General features: G+C 43.2%; 1 protein-coding gene across 5 annotated transcripts in view; it reads right to left on the bottom strand.

Moving 5' to 3' along the window:
• Positions 1-206: 206 nt before the first annotated feature.
• PCGF3 (polycomb group ring finger 3) overlaps positions 207-12,626 on the bottom strand; it is a 64,967-nt gene continuing 52,547 nt past the window's right edge. For all 5 annotated transcript variants that reach the window (XM_076362804.1, XM_076362802.1, XM_076362803.1 and 2 more), the window contains 5 exons: positions 12,131-12,241; positions 11,551-11,639; positions 10,166-10,303; positions 3,985-4,065; positions 207-2,164 (listed from right to left, as the gene is read on the bottom strand). In XM_076362804.1, coding sequence (XP_076218919.1) covers positions 2,117-2,164; positions 3,985-4,065; positions 10,166-10,303; positions 11,551-11,639; positions 12,131-12,241 — 467 coding nt within the window. In that variant the 3' untranslated portion in view covers positions 207-2,116. The remainder of the gene's footprint in view (positions 2,165-3,984; positions 4,066-10,165; positions 10,304-11,550; positions 11,640-12,130; positions 12,242-12,626) is intronic.

The raw sequence follows: 12,626 nt of genomic DNA, 5'->3' as shown, positions 1-12,626 counted from the left end.
AAGATTATAAAAATGGTAGACCCATGATCCCATTTGTTCTCTTCTGCCAGTTCAAGTAATGTTAAAGACAGAAAAAAACCTAAAATACATATATCTGAGTCCACAAACAGTAAGACAAAACCAGAGCCAAGTTCAATTCCATTGCTCGTATGCATGCACACCCCCCACCCACCCCCAAACCCAGCCACCCAGCCCAGATGCGGAGTTCTGCCTAACCCAAACATTCAAATGCAGCTATCCTATACCCTCATCTGCAAGGACAGCAGCACTTTTGGCCTTTGTGTGGCTCTCCATCTCCACAGTTCAGTAGGCTCCCTTTCATTCTCTGCTCGCATACTTTTTGATTTCCTTCCCATTCACTTCTGTGACTGTAATTAAAAATGAGGAACCCTGTTTTCAAAGGTAAACACAAATTGACACAAGTTGGAGCTCTGCAGCAGCAGAGCTGAAAAAGGAGGACTGAAGACTCCAAAGAAGGAAATTATGGGACACATGCTGAGGAATGTGGTGCTTTGAAAACTCAAGAAGAGGATTTAAAATGCTTGGATAAACCTCTTGCAGTATCAGCTTCCTGTTATCCAGTAACAAGTAATACTTTCTAGCAGAAGAGGGAAAGGAGCACAGCTAGAGAAAGCAGTGCCGTTACAGGCAAATTTGTTTTCTTATCCAAAGACAATTTATCAAAAAATAACAGGAATAACAAATAGCATTTTCAGCTGACTGGAAAACTCTTCCAAAAATTAGAAGGTTAACTATTTCCAGCTGCCAATAATATGGCATAACATGTTTTCAGTGACTTGACACCTGTGCCAGACAAATACTCTCACAATCATACTGTATATGCTATACTGTATACAGCTTGCAGAAATCACTTTCAACTACTGTTTTTAAAAAGCCAACTATTTCAAAAAGCCTTACAAACAGTGCAGTGAACCCTAAGTGCTACTGAGGGTGCATTCTATAAAATATACAGTTATATGTGTGTATAGATGTATGCACACATATATACATGCATGTGTATTACCTTGCATCCGTTAGCGCTGATGCAAGCAAAATTATCAGTTAAGGCCAGAAGGTGCTAAAATAATCTTTTCTGACACACGCGCCCCCCCCCCCCCCCGAAGATAGCTAGGAATTGCGCTAAAGAAAATGCTATGGACAGGTAAAGGAAATATAGAACTGCTCATAATGATCTGAGGAATTTTTAATCAGTGAAGTGAAAACTGTGCAATATCACCCAAAGTTGCCCAAGAGCCAGCATTTCAATAGCTAGTGAGAGCAAATTCTCTCTAAATTAAAAACTGATTTCTGCAAGCCACGACTACGTAAGAAAAGTTTATTTTTAAAAAAGTTCACAAATCTAGCACTTTTGAGTATTTGTCATTATGTGGCACAATTTATGCCACAGCAAAATATCAGGGCACACTGAAATCAACTGAAATTATTTCTATTAATCTTACCAAATCAACATGCATAGGGGAGTATCAAAACTTTACTAAAACACAAAGTGAGGGACAGCAGTAACTGGGAAAAAATGACAAACTTATTGGTTTCCCAGATTTCTAGAAGTTTTCAATGCAGCATAATAAATTATCACCAGTCACTATGTCATTAGGTATGTTCAATGCTCTACAGAACAACTTGAATAAAGCCAATGCAATCAGGCATACTATATAAGACAGTAACACTGTGCAAAAATATAGTTTTTAAAGATTCAGAATGTGAAAAGTAACTAAATGCAACTTGGTGTCAAAAGCAACATTTTAAAATCATCCCACAACATTCTAACTTATTTCTGTGTAACTGTAAGAGATAAATCAGGCTGAGCTACATGGAACTGTGAAGTGTTTTCAGTATCTGTAAACTTAGTGCTGGTAGTGTCTTGTTGAGTTGTGACTTCTTTCTTCCGTACAAAAAAAAGTATAAATATTTTCTGTCCAGAAATCTAGGTAACACATCCCTAGAAGAAATATTCAGAAGGACAGTCTGCTATGAAAGCACTACAGTCTTCCAAACTTATTCGGCTGGTTTGTGTCATGTGATTAGTGATGCACTAAGAAGGTGCCAGATGATAGTCTCTGCAAAAAACTCTGTCCAGAAGGACAATAAAGTTCTCTTACAACAAGTCCATTTTGGGTCTGTAATGTAGCAGTAGAGGTGCTTTCTGCAAGACAGAAATATCAGATAAGTTAAGAAACAAAACCAGAACTAATCTGTTCAGTAGGCAAAACTTCTGTTTCATAAACTAAAGCTTAAATGAACTATCAGAGTAGCTATCTGACCTGTCAAAATTTCACAGACAAGATGCAATTTCACAAAGACAAGATGCAATTTTATCTGTGAGGCTCAAACAAGAGATGAAGAATCCTTTCCCTTTTGTTTCAGGAGCTGATCACCTTAAGAGTAGTTCTACCAGGTCTGTTTAACTTGGAAAACCCATTCCCAGTAAGGAAGAAATGCAGATATCTAGAAAGCAGCATAAGAGCATGTGGTACTTCATATTTAACAGCATCCATGTGAATGTATCCATTGCTTTTTTATGAATAGGTAAATTTCTAACATCCACAACATCCTGCACCAAGGAGTTCTGTGTCTCATGTAAAGAATTGCTTCCTCTTGTTTGTTCTGGACCTCCCACCCCCTAGTTTCATTTTGCATCCCCCACCTCTTTCACTTGAGAAGGCAGTTTATGTTCCCTTTTCCATATGACTCACATGGAAAGTGACGCACAGATTTCCATGATAAAAATGAATAGCAGACTTGTACAAAGGCACATCAATTTGATGCTCGTTTGGTTCTCTTCCACACACACACACCCTCCCCCCCGCCAAATCCCTAACATTTGTTTTGTATCCTTTTATATTTACCTACATTGAACTTAAGGTGCTCATTAATCACCTGTCACTCAGAACTGTAAAGGCTTGCTTCAAACCTTTGTCATCAATCTGTCTTCACTATTCTAAATAATCACAATGTTGTCAGTGCACTGTTACTGCACTACTCAAATCCCTTTCCAGGTCATTCAGGAATATAACACAAAACAGATTCCAATAGGATTCCACTAGTGACCTCTCCGCATTTCAAAGACTAAGCATTGACTTCTATCCCGTGACTCTTACGCAAATCAATTGTTTTTCTACACAAAGACAGAAAAACACTTCCCTACTCCCACCCGCACCTCTTCTAGATAGGCATCCAAAGCCATCAAGCGGTTCTACCTCAGTGTACACTGTAAGCTCAGACTGTGTTGCTTGTCCACTATGAATACTAACTCCTAGTTCAAATATCCCCAAATACACATACACTGACTCTGTAGGTGTGACTTGCCTCTTAAGTGTTCAACTTCGCAATTCATTCTTACACCCATTTCACTTGAGTTGCCATTATTAATGTGACAATACTCAGAATGAATGCCCCACTGTTTATTATTGAGTTTCAAAGTTGTTTAAAGAAACCACAATAAGCAAGTCAAAGATGTACTCAAACATTTTTAACCAGCCTTGTTTATGCCTACTAAATGCTGCTAGAAGTTTCCTTAGAACTAAGGCAGAGAAGCGTTGCATTACTGCCTCTCCTTTAGAAGTAAAACAGCCTTCTTGAGCTACAGAAGAGAACTATGTTGAAAATTTCTGCCTTTTCTGCATCACAATCCATTTCCCTACCTATGTGGATTAAAAACAGTTTTACCTGAAATAGCTAAAAATACTACTTTCTTGCAGCTTCTACTTCCTTTGCCAGACTTGATAACAATTTGACAGTTGATGCAGTGTTCCCTTTTCCCTTGCAATTAATACTTAATTCCCCTTTCTTTCATTTTTTTGAAACAAAATTAATACTTGGTGTTTAAGGATGCTGTATTAGACATTTATTAAAGTATCTTTTTATCAAGTTTACAGTTACTGCAGTGTAGTTCTGCAGTGATGCCTATTTTACAAACATTTTATTTGGCCGCTTCATGATTTACTTGGAACCACTGTGTCATACCTTAAATCTCCATCTAGTAACAACTACAAACTTGAGCGTGTGGTCCTTGCCAAGAATCTCTTCATTGCATAATATGTCCAGCTGACAAAACAAAGACGACAGTTAATTCATTGAGACACAGTACATGAAACAACATATTTCAGATCATACTACAAATCTTTGACAAGATTTTTTTTCTCTGAAGACACTGGAACCTTTCATCTTGCAGTTGCTCTGCAGACAAAAATAGTACCAGGAAAGAAAAGATAGTGTCTTTTCTCAACGTAAAGTGCTGAAAGACCGTGTCTGTGCCCACCTAGGAAATACTGTGTGAAGGGGACTTAACTGTTTGATTTAGCTTCCCAAGCAGTACTAATGCCCTTTTCTGAAAGCTTTACATGCTTTTAAAAAGGCCCAATAAAATGATCAAGGAGACAGAATTCACAAATCTCAAAGACAGCTCTGCTATTTAACATACTATGAAAATTTTTTACCTAACACCAGCCAGGTGGCTTTCTGCTACAAGGATACATTTTTTAAAAAAAACTGTCTGCCACCTCCCTCATATACTGTATTTATGGTGTTTTGCAGATACTCAATAGCTATTTTTACTTTTCTATCTCAGTGTTGAAAGATCTTGATATTAGAAACAGGATATAAACATAAAAACATGAGGATCATAGAATCATAGAATCATTAAGGTTGGAAAAGACCTCTAAGATCATTGAGTCCAACCGTCAACCCAACACCACCACGCCCACTAAACCATGTCCCTAAGTGCCTCATCTACTCGTCTTTTAAATACCTCCAGGGATGGGGACTCAACCACTTCCCTAGGCAGCCTGTTCCAATGTTTCACCACTCTTTCAGCAAAGAAATTTTTCCTCACGTCCAATCTAAACCTCCCCTGCCGCAACTTGAGGCCATTTCCTCTCATCCTATTGCTAGTTACTTGGGAGAAGAGACCGACACCTGCCTCACTACAACCTCCTTTCAGGTAGTTGTAGAGAGCGATGAGGTCTCCCCTCAGCCTCCTTTTCTCCAGGCTAAACAACCCCAGTTCCCTCAGCCGCTCCTCATTAAGACTTGTTCTCCAGACCCCTCACCAGCCTCGTTGCCCTTCTCTGGACACGTTCCAGCACCTCAACGTCCTTCTTGTAGTGAGGGGCCCAAAACTGAACACAGTATTCGAGGTGCGGCCTCACCACTGCCGAGTACAGGGGGACGATCACTTCCCTACTTCTGCTGGCCACACTGTTTCTGATACAGGCCAGGATGCCATTGGCCTTCTTGGCCGCCTGGGCACACTGCCGGCTCATGTTCAGCCGGCTGTCAACCAGCACCCCCAGGTCCTTTTCTGCGGGGCAGCTTTCCAGCCACTCTTCCCCAGGCCTGTAGCGCTGCATAGGCTTGTTGTGGCCGAAGTGCAGGACCCGGCACTTGGCCTTGTTGAACCTCATACAGTTGGCCTTGGCCCATCGATCCAGCCTGTCCAGGTCCCTCTGCAGAGCCTTCCTACCCTCGAGCAGATCAACGCTCCCGCCCAACTTGGTGTCGTCTGCAAACTTACTGAGGGTGCACTCGATCCCCTCATCCAGATCATCGATAAAGATATTGAACAAGACCGGCCCCAAAACCGAGCCCTGGGGAACACCGCTCGTGATCGGCCGCCAACTGGATGTAACTCCATTCACCACAACTCTCTGGGCCCGGCCATCCAGCCAGTTTTTTACCCAGCGCAGAATACACCTGTCTAAGCCGTGAGCTGCCAGCTTCTCTAGGAGAATGCTGTGGGAGACAGTGTCAAAGGCCTTGCTGAAGTCCAGGTAGACCACATCCACAGCCTTTCCCTCATCCACTAGGCGGGTCACCTGGTCATAGAAGGAGATCAGGTTGGTCAAGCAGGACCTGCCTGTTAAAGACTGAGGCAAAGAAGGCATTGAGTACCTCAGCCTTTTCCTCATCCTCAGTGACAATGTTCCCCCCCCACATCCAATAAGGGATGGAGATTCTCCTTGGCTCTCTTCTTGTCATTAATATATTTGTAAAAACTTTTTTTGTTGTCTTTAACGACAGCAGCCAGATTGCGTTCTAGCTGGGCTTTTGCCTTTCTCATTTCTTCTCTGCATGACCTAATGAGATCCCTGTACTCTTCTTGAGTCGCCTGCCCCTTCTTCCACAAGCGGTAAACTCTCCTTTTTTTCCTGAGTCCCAGCAAGAGCTCCCCGTTCAGCCAGGCCGGTTGTCTTCCCCACCCGTTCTTCTTACGGCGTACAGGGACAGCCTGCTCCTGCGCCTTTGAGACCTCCTTCTTGAAGATCGTCCAGCCTTCCTGGACCCCTTTGCCCTTCAGGACCGTCTCCCAAGGGACTCTCTCAGCCAGCGTCCTGAACAGGCCAAAGTCCGCCCTCCGGAAGTCCATGGTTGCGGTTTTGCTGCCCCCCCTCCTTCCTTCACCGAGAATCAAGAATTCTATCATTTCATGGTCGCTAAGCCCAAGATGGCTTCCAACCACCACATCTCCCACCAGTCCTTCTCTGTTTGTAAGCAGCAGGTCGAGCGAGGCACCTCCCCTGGTAGGCTCACTTACCAGCTGTGTCAGGAAGTTGTCTTCCACACACTCCAGGAACCTCTTAGACTGCTTCCTCTTTGCCGTGTTGTATTTCCAGCAGACATCTGGGAATTTGAAGTCCCCCACGAGAACAAGGGCTAGCGATTGAGAGACTTCTGCCAGCAGCTTGTAGAATGCTTCATCCGCCCCTTCATCCTGGTTGGGTGGTCTATAACAGACTCCCAGCAGGATATCTGCCTCGTTGGCCTTCCCCCTCATCCTTAACCATAAATACTCAACCATATCATCATCACAATCGTTGAGCTCTATACAATCAAAACACTCCCTAACATACAGGGCCACCCCACCGCCTCTCCTTCCTCACCTGTCCCTTCTGAAGAGTCTATAGCCATCCATTGCAGCACTCCAATCATGAGAGTCACCCCACCATGTTTCTGTGATGGCAACTAAGTCATATCTATCCAGCTGCACAATAGCTTCCAGCTCCTCCTGTTTGCCGCCCATGCTGCGTGCATTGGTGTAGATGCACTTGAGCTGGGCTATCGATTTCACCCCCGGCATCGGCACGCCACCCCTAGGCTCATCTCTAGTGAGCCTGGTTTTATCCCCTTCCCCCTTCAAACCTAGTTTAAAGCCCTCTCAATGAGCCCTGCCAATTCATGAGCCATGATCCTTTTCCCCCTGTGAGACAGCTGGACTCCATCTGCCACCAGCAGGCCCGGTGCCGTGTAAACCTCCTCATGATCAGAAAAGCCAAAACTCCTCCGATGGCACCAGCCCCTGAGCCATGTGTTGATCAGGTGTGTTTTCCTATTCCTTTCAGTATTCTTCCCTGCCACTGTAGGGATAGAGGAAAACACTACCTGTGCTCCTGACCCTTCAACCAGTCGCCCCAGTGCCCTGAAGTCCCTTTTGATCACCGCAGGACTTCTCTCTGCAACCTCATCACTGCCAGCCTGCATAACCAACAGTGGGTAGTAATTGGAAGACCGCACCAGACCAGGGAGCTTCCTAGTGATGTCTCTGACCTGGGCCCCAGGGAGGCAGCAGACTTCCCTGTGGGACGGGTCCGGTCGGCATATCGAGCCCTCTGTTCCCCTCAGAAGGGAATCGCCTATGACAATTACCCTCCTTTTTTTCTTAGCAGAGGCAGTCATAATGCGTGGGGCTGACTGCCTCACCCTAGGCGACCCCCTGGATGGACCTTCGTCTACATCCTCGTTTGCCTGGCCCTCAAGTTCCAGGGCCCCATATCTGTTGTGTAAAGGCAACCGGGAAGGTGAGGGAGGTCGGGCGGGGGTTCGCCTGGCACCCCGAGCAGGGACCTGCTTCCATTCCCTCCTGTTGCTTAGGTCCCCTCTTTCTACCTGGTGGCAAGAAGGCAGGGATCCTCTGCTTCTCATGAAGCCTCCATCTGCTGCCTTTGCCTCAGGGACGGCAGGGTGTGGCTCCACCAATCTATCTCCCTCTCACACTCCCGGATACTCCTCAACCTTTCCACCTCCTCCTTCAGCTCTGCCACCAGGCCAAGCAGATCATCCACCTGGTCACACCGCACACAGGTGGTGTCTCTGCTGCCCTCCGGTACAACTGACAGGCTCAGGCACTCCCTGCAGCCAGAGACCTGGACAGCTGTATGCTTGCGCGTGAGCTCCGTCTGGGTCGCCACATTCCTTCTGGCGACAGCTTTCGGCTGAGTGGAAACCATAGCTGGTCCTCTTCTCGGAAGCTGACGATTACTAATTGAGTTGGCCTCTAGAGCCAGGAGGGGGACTGCGCCTTGCCCGCTTGCCTTGCCTGCATGCCCTCCCTCGTGAACTGCTGTGCAAACTGCCGCGCCATGCCCTTCTGACGTGCCACGCCTTGTTTGCCCGCCCTGTTCGCCGCGCTCCGGGTCGCTCGCGCTCCCTGGGAGCTGCTCTTGTAAGTGAGGGGGTTTGGCCGCTGTCCCTCTTGTCCCCGCCCACGCTGAGTCAGAGCTGCTGCTGGTCAGGAACTCCCTCCTCCGGCTCAGGGAATGGGGGGGCTGGGGGACCCTCTCGCTCCCTGCGCTTTTGCTTTTCGCGGCTTTTGCCGCGGTTTTGCCGCTTCAGGAAGGGTCTCCCAGCGCGATCCTCCGCTCTGGAGCCCTTCGCCTCGGTGGCTTCGCATCCGATCTTCGCATCTTCGGATCATATGACTGCTTATCAGCTGAACTACAATAGCTGAATGTGAACTAAAACAGAACATGCATGAAAACAGTAAGATCCACCAAGGTGGCTTACACTAACAACACTTTACCACACAACCCAGAAAGGCCTGAACGTGCACGCAGTCCACTTACATCGCTTATCTAACTGGCAATAACTCAAACCTGCAATAGTCACAGCAATCAACCAAGGGCCCACAAGCTTAAATCCTTCTACTATGTACCCACGACTTGGTACTGGTACAGTGATTACACCACAATTTACGTACTCTTTAAGAAGGTAGGGAGGGATGGCAAAGGAATAAACAGTACTCCTGAAAGTTCATTCCTTCAGTAAAAGCCAAGCAGGTTGTTAAATCACAGACTGGCACAGTGGAATGGAGGGCTTAAACACACACACACACACACAAAAAAATCCCCTTTTGAACAGTGATGGTAGCTATGTCACTGCTGGGCTACAGCCAGGAGTCAACCACTTCCAAGCCAGCTGAGAACAAGATAGGAGATACAGTTTTGTTTCAGAAGACTAGCAGAGCTTGGGGACATACTCCAGCCATAAGACAGTGTTGGTTTGAAGTGTACAGAAACTAGGAAGGAAGAGTGATACAGATGCAAATTAGCTGTTGAAAAGTTTGAGCAGAAAGGTATTGACACATTGGACTGGAAAGCAGATGATTTGATTTGAATGAAAAGTCTTAGTGAAATTCAGTGAATCAGTCACATAATGTGGGGTTGGGAGATGTCAAGCTGAGAGTCAACTGAGATGTCTAGAGACTGTGACCAAGACCCAGCAAAGTGGTAAACAGAAGCTGCATTCATATGTTCACCACTGTTAATTTTGAACCTGAACTAGGAGAAGTGCAAAGAATTGCCTTTCTTTCTGTACCTTTTACCATAAATTCTTCCCATGATTCCAAGTATTCCGTGCAAAGGGAGGGAAAAGTAGGTTTCTGATAACACTCTGCTCACGGTAGGCAGCAACTTCGGGTTGAGCTTCACTGAGAGCACAGAAAGGAACAAAATATTTGTGCTGCTTTCTCTTAAGCTGGGCTTCAGTAGCGTTAAAGTGTCTGTTACTGCCTGTCCCCTGCACTGAGTGTGAAATCTCTGAAAGGGTGAGGTATACCTAACTACAAGCTGTCAAACAAAGCACCTTGCCAGAGTCCATTTCAATGCATGTGGAAGCACATAAACAAGCCTTTTAGCTCAACTATTTATATATGGACATGAAAAGACGCACTGCAAACTAAGTGGCAAGTCCTGTATAGACCCAAGAAAGGACAAGAAAACGGCTACGTAACAGGTAATTCAAGAAACTGTGTATGCTTCTGTTTTCTGAAAATCAGATCAGACTAAAAGACACTCCTTTGCAAAGGAACAACCCCACACTTTTTTGTAAGATTTTTATATCTGCAAAATTGTTAAAAAAATTAAAATATTACCTCATTAAAAGAAGAAAGATTAAGTTTTTTGGCAATGAACTTCTTCAGATGCAAGACTGTTGCTTGTGCTGAGCAGCGAATCCATTTTCGTTTCAATCCACGCAATTTGCTGCTATTGCATTCCAAGCAGATGCTTACCTTCAGGAAAAAACAGTCAGGATTGGCCGGAACAATTTTCTACAGCCCTCATTATGTATTCCATATGCAGTTTTTATTAATACAAAGTGAAAAAACAGTACTAGTATTCCTTAAACTGAAATGCCTGTAGTCCTATTAACGAAAACATTTTCTAACATCTTGTCAGTTTAGTGATAAGCACTACTGCAACCAAAACAGATCTGGACAAAAAAGTTCAAGAAAGAATTTTTGATGTTGGAACAAGGCTGCTCCAGTTCAAATTCAATAACTCAAGAGGACCCTACGTCAAAAGCTAGAGTAAGATAAACAGTAAGAATACCATTACCAATTTTTAATGATTGCTTCTAACGTAACTTCTTGCTTTCAATGCAACTGCTAAATCCAGTTTAAAAGATAATTTTAAACACATGTTTAAAAGCGAATTTAAAGTTTAAAAAGAATGGATACAAATGACATAACAAATTTTTAAAATTCTAAAGATTATCCCTCCAAAAGGTGTCTCTAATTTCTATGCTTCAATTCTCACTTTTCTCATCCAGCTATTCATTACTTAGACTAAGTTCTCTGTGAAGATTTACTTTATGCACTAAGAGCATCTACTACTAGGTACAATTCCTCTGAAAGTTCCCTTACACTATAATTGGAAAAAAAAAAAATTAATCCAAGTTTAATTTACTCTGGATACATGTGACAGGAAAACATAAAAGGGATGGCTTGTTTATCCCAAAAGGAGATTTCACTTTCAAACATGCTTTGTGTTTAAAACTTAATGGTAAACTTCCCGGCTTTTATACTATTTTTACAGTATAGGGCTAACACCGTCTTAGTACTAGAGGTTTAAAACAAAATAAATAGTAAGTTAGTAAAAGTGCAAAAGGTTTTATTCATAATTATTGATACACATTCAGCTTAATGTATCACAATAACACTGGGATACGCTCCTTCAGAAGGGGGCCCAAATAACCTGAATTTGTTTTGAAAGCAAATAAATACTTTGGAAACTCATAAACAAACAGTCAGAATTATCAAATCTTACTGCAAATGTCTTTACATTAAATATTCTCCATTCCTGCCAAAACCCAAAGATGAAACTCGTGCTTACACAAAAGCATTGGGGAACACTGCATCTTGTTTGTATCGGAGGACAGAAAAAGTAGAGAAGAAAAATAACTGTTTCAAGCTGTTAGCTTACCAAAGCACTAAAGCTAAAATACAAGATAAAACTAAAACATGCCCTATGAGCTCACCTGTTCGTCACTTCGGTGGTAGTCGTTATCTTCTTCCTGTTTTTCCTCAGAAGTTTCTTTGTTTGAACTTTCATCTGTTTTAGTTTCACCTTAGATAAGAAACCAGATATATGGGATAACACTCAGCAGCAGCTTGTAATGCTAATATGATTAAAACAGCACAGCTCAGGACTGCAGTATAGAATAAACTTTGCTTTTCCCACGTTGTGCTTATCTGCTTCGGCAACACTAGCTGCCAACAGCCCACGCATGAAAGGGAAGAATACATACAGAGCACAACCTTCAGTTCAACTGCTAGCAGCCCAAAAGCTGGATAATTTCAGAGAGTCCCCATGTAGGCACTACTGTGGAGATCTCCTTCACGAGGAGTAATATGCTATGACCAGTCAAAAAAAAAAAAAAAAAAAGATTCTGTGCACAAATAAGGGACAAAGCAACAATCCTACACTCACTGTATTGTGCAGTGTTATAAAACAATTGTGACTGCAATAAAGCAACTAGGCACATACTTCCAACAGGTCTGTTTATCAATTTACTAGCCATCACCCACCCAAGACAGAATAAATAAAGGACCATTTACCATTTCGATGGGAATCTAGGTGCTGTTTTGTAGAACATGTCTCCCCTTTGATGTCCCCTGGAACTTCCATGCCCAGTTTGTGATAAAACTCCCTTTGCTTTTTCATTTCCGCTGTTTAAAATTGTAAATATTAATCCCTGTAATAAAGTTCTAATGCAATATTTACGAAGTTATTCCAAATCCCTTCCCTCTTAAGTGAAACAGGCTTACCAACAAGTAGCGGTATTGTCAGTATTTACTACTCTTCTATCTTTGGTATTGTATCAAGTCATGCCTGTATTTTTCAGAGTTAGACTACTACAAAGTCACCTGTATAGCTACTATTACAGCATTCCTATTAGAATGACATAGTATTAAAAATAAGGTTATTTTTAATCCCTCCCACAATATTTCAGTCAAACCATTGTTTATTTATAGTTCTGATTTTCAATATGCTAATTTTTAAATTGTTTATTTAACCTTATTGATGTTTGAGAATGCTCTGGTTTTGCAGCTT

Source organism: Aptenodytes patagonicus, chromosome Z (genome assembly GCF_965638725.1).
Source record: "Aptenodytes patagonicus chromosome Z, bAptPat1.pri.cur, whole genome shotgun sequence".
NCBI classification, from domain to species: Eukaryota; Metazoa; Chordata; class Aves; order Sphenisciformes; family Spheniscidae; genus Aptenodytes; species Aptenodytes patagonicus.
The sequence above is the reverse complement of the archived record's forward strand: the minus strand, read 5'-3'. Positions and strand labels throughout refer to the sequence as shown.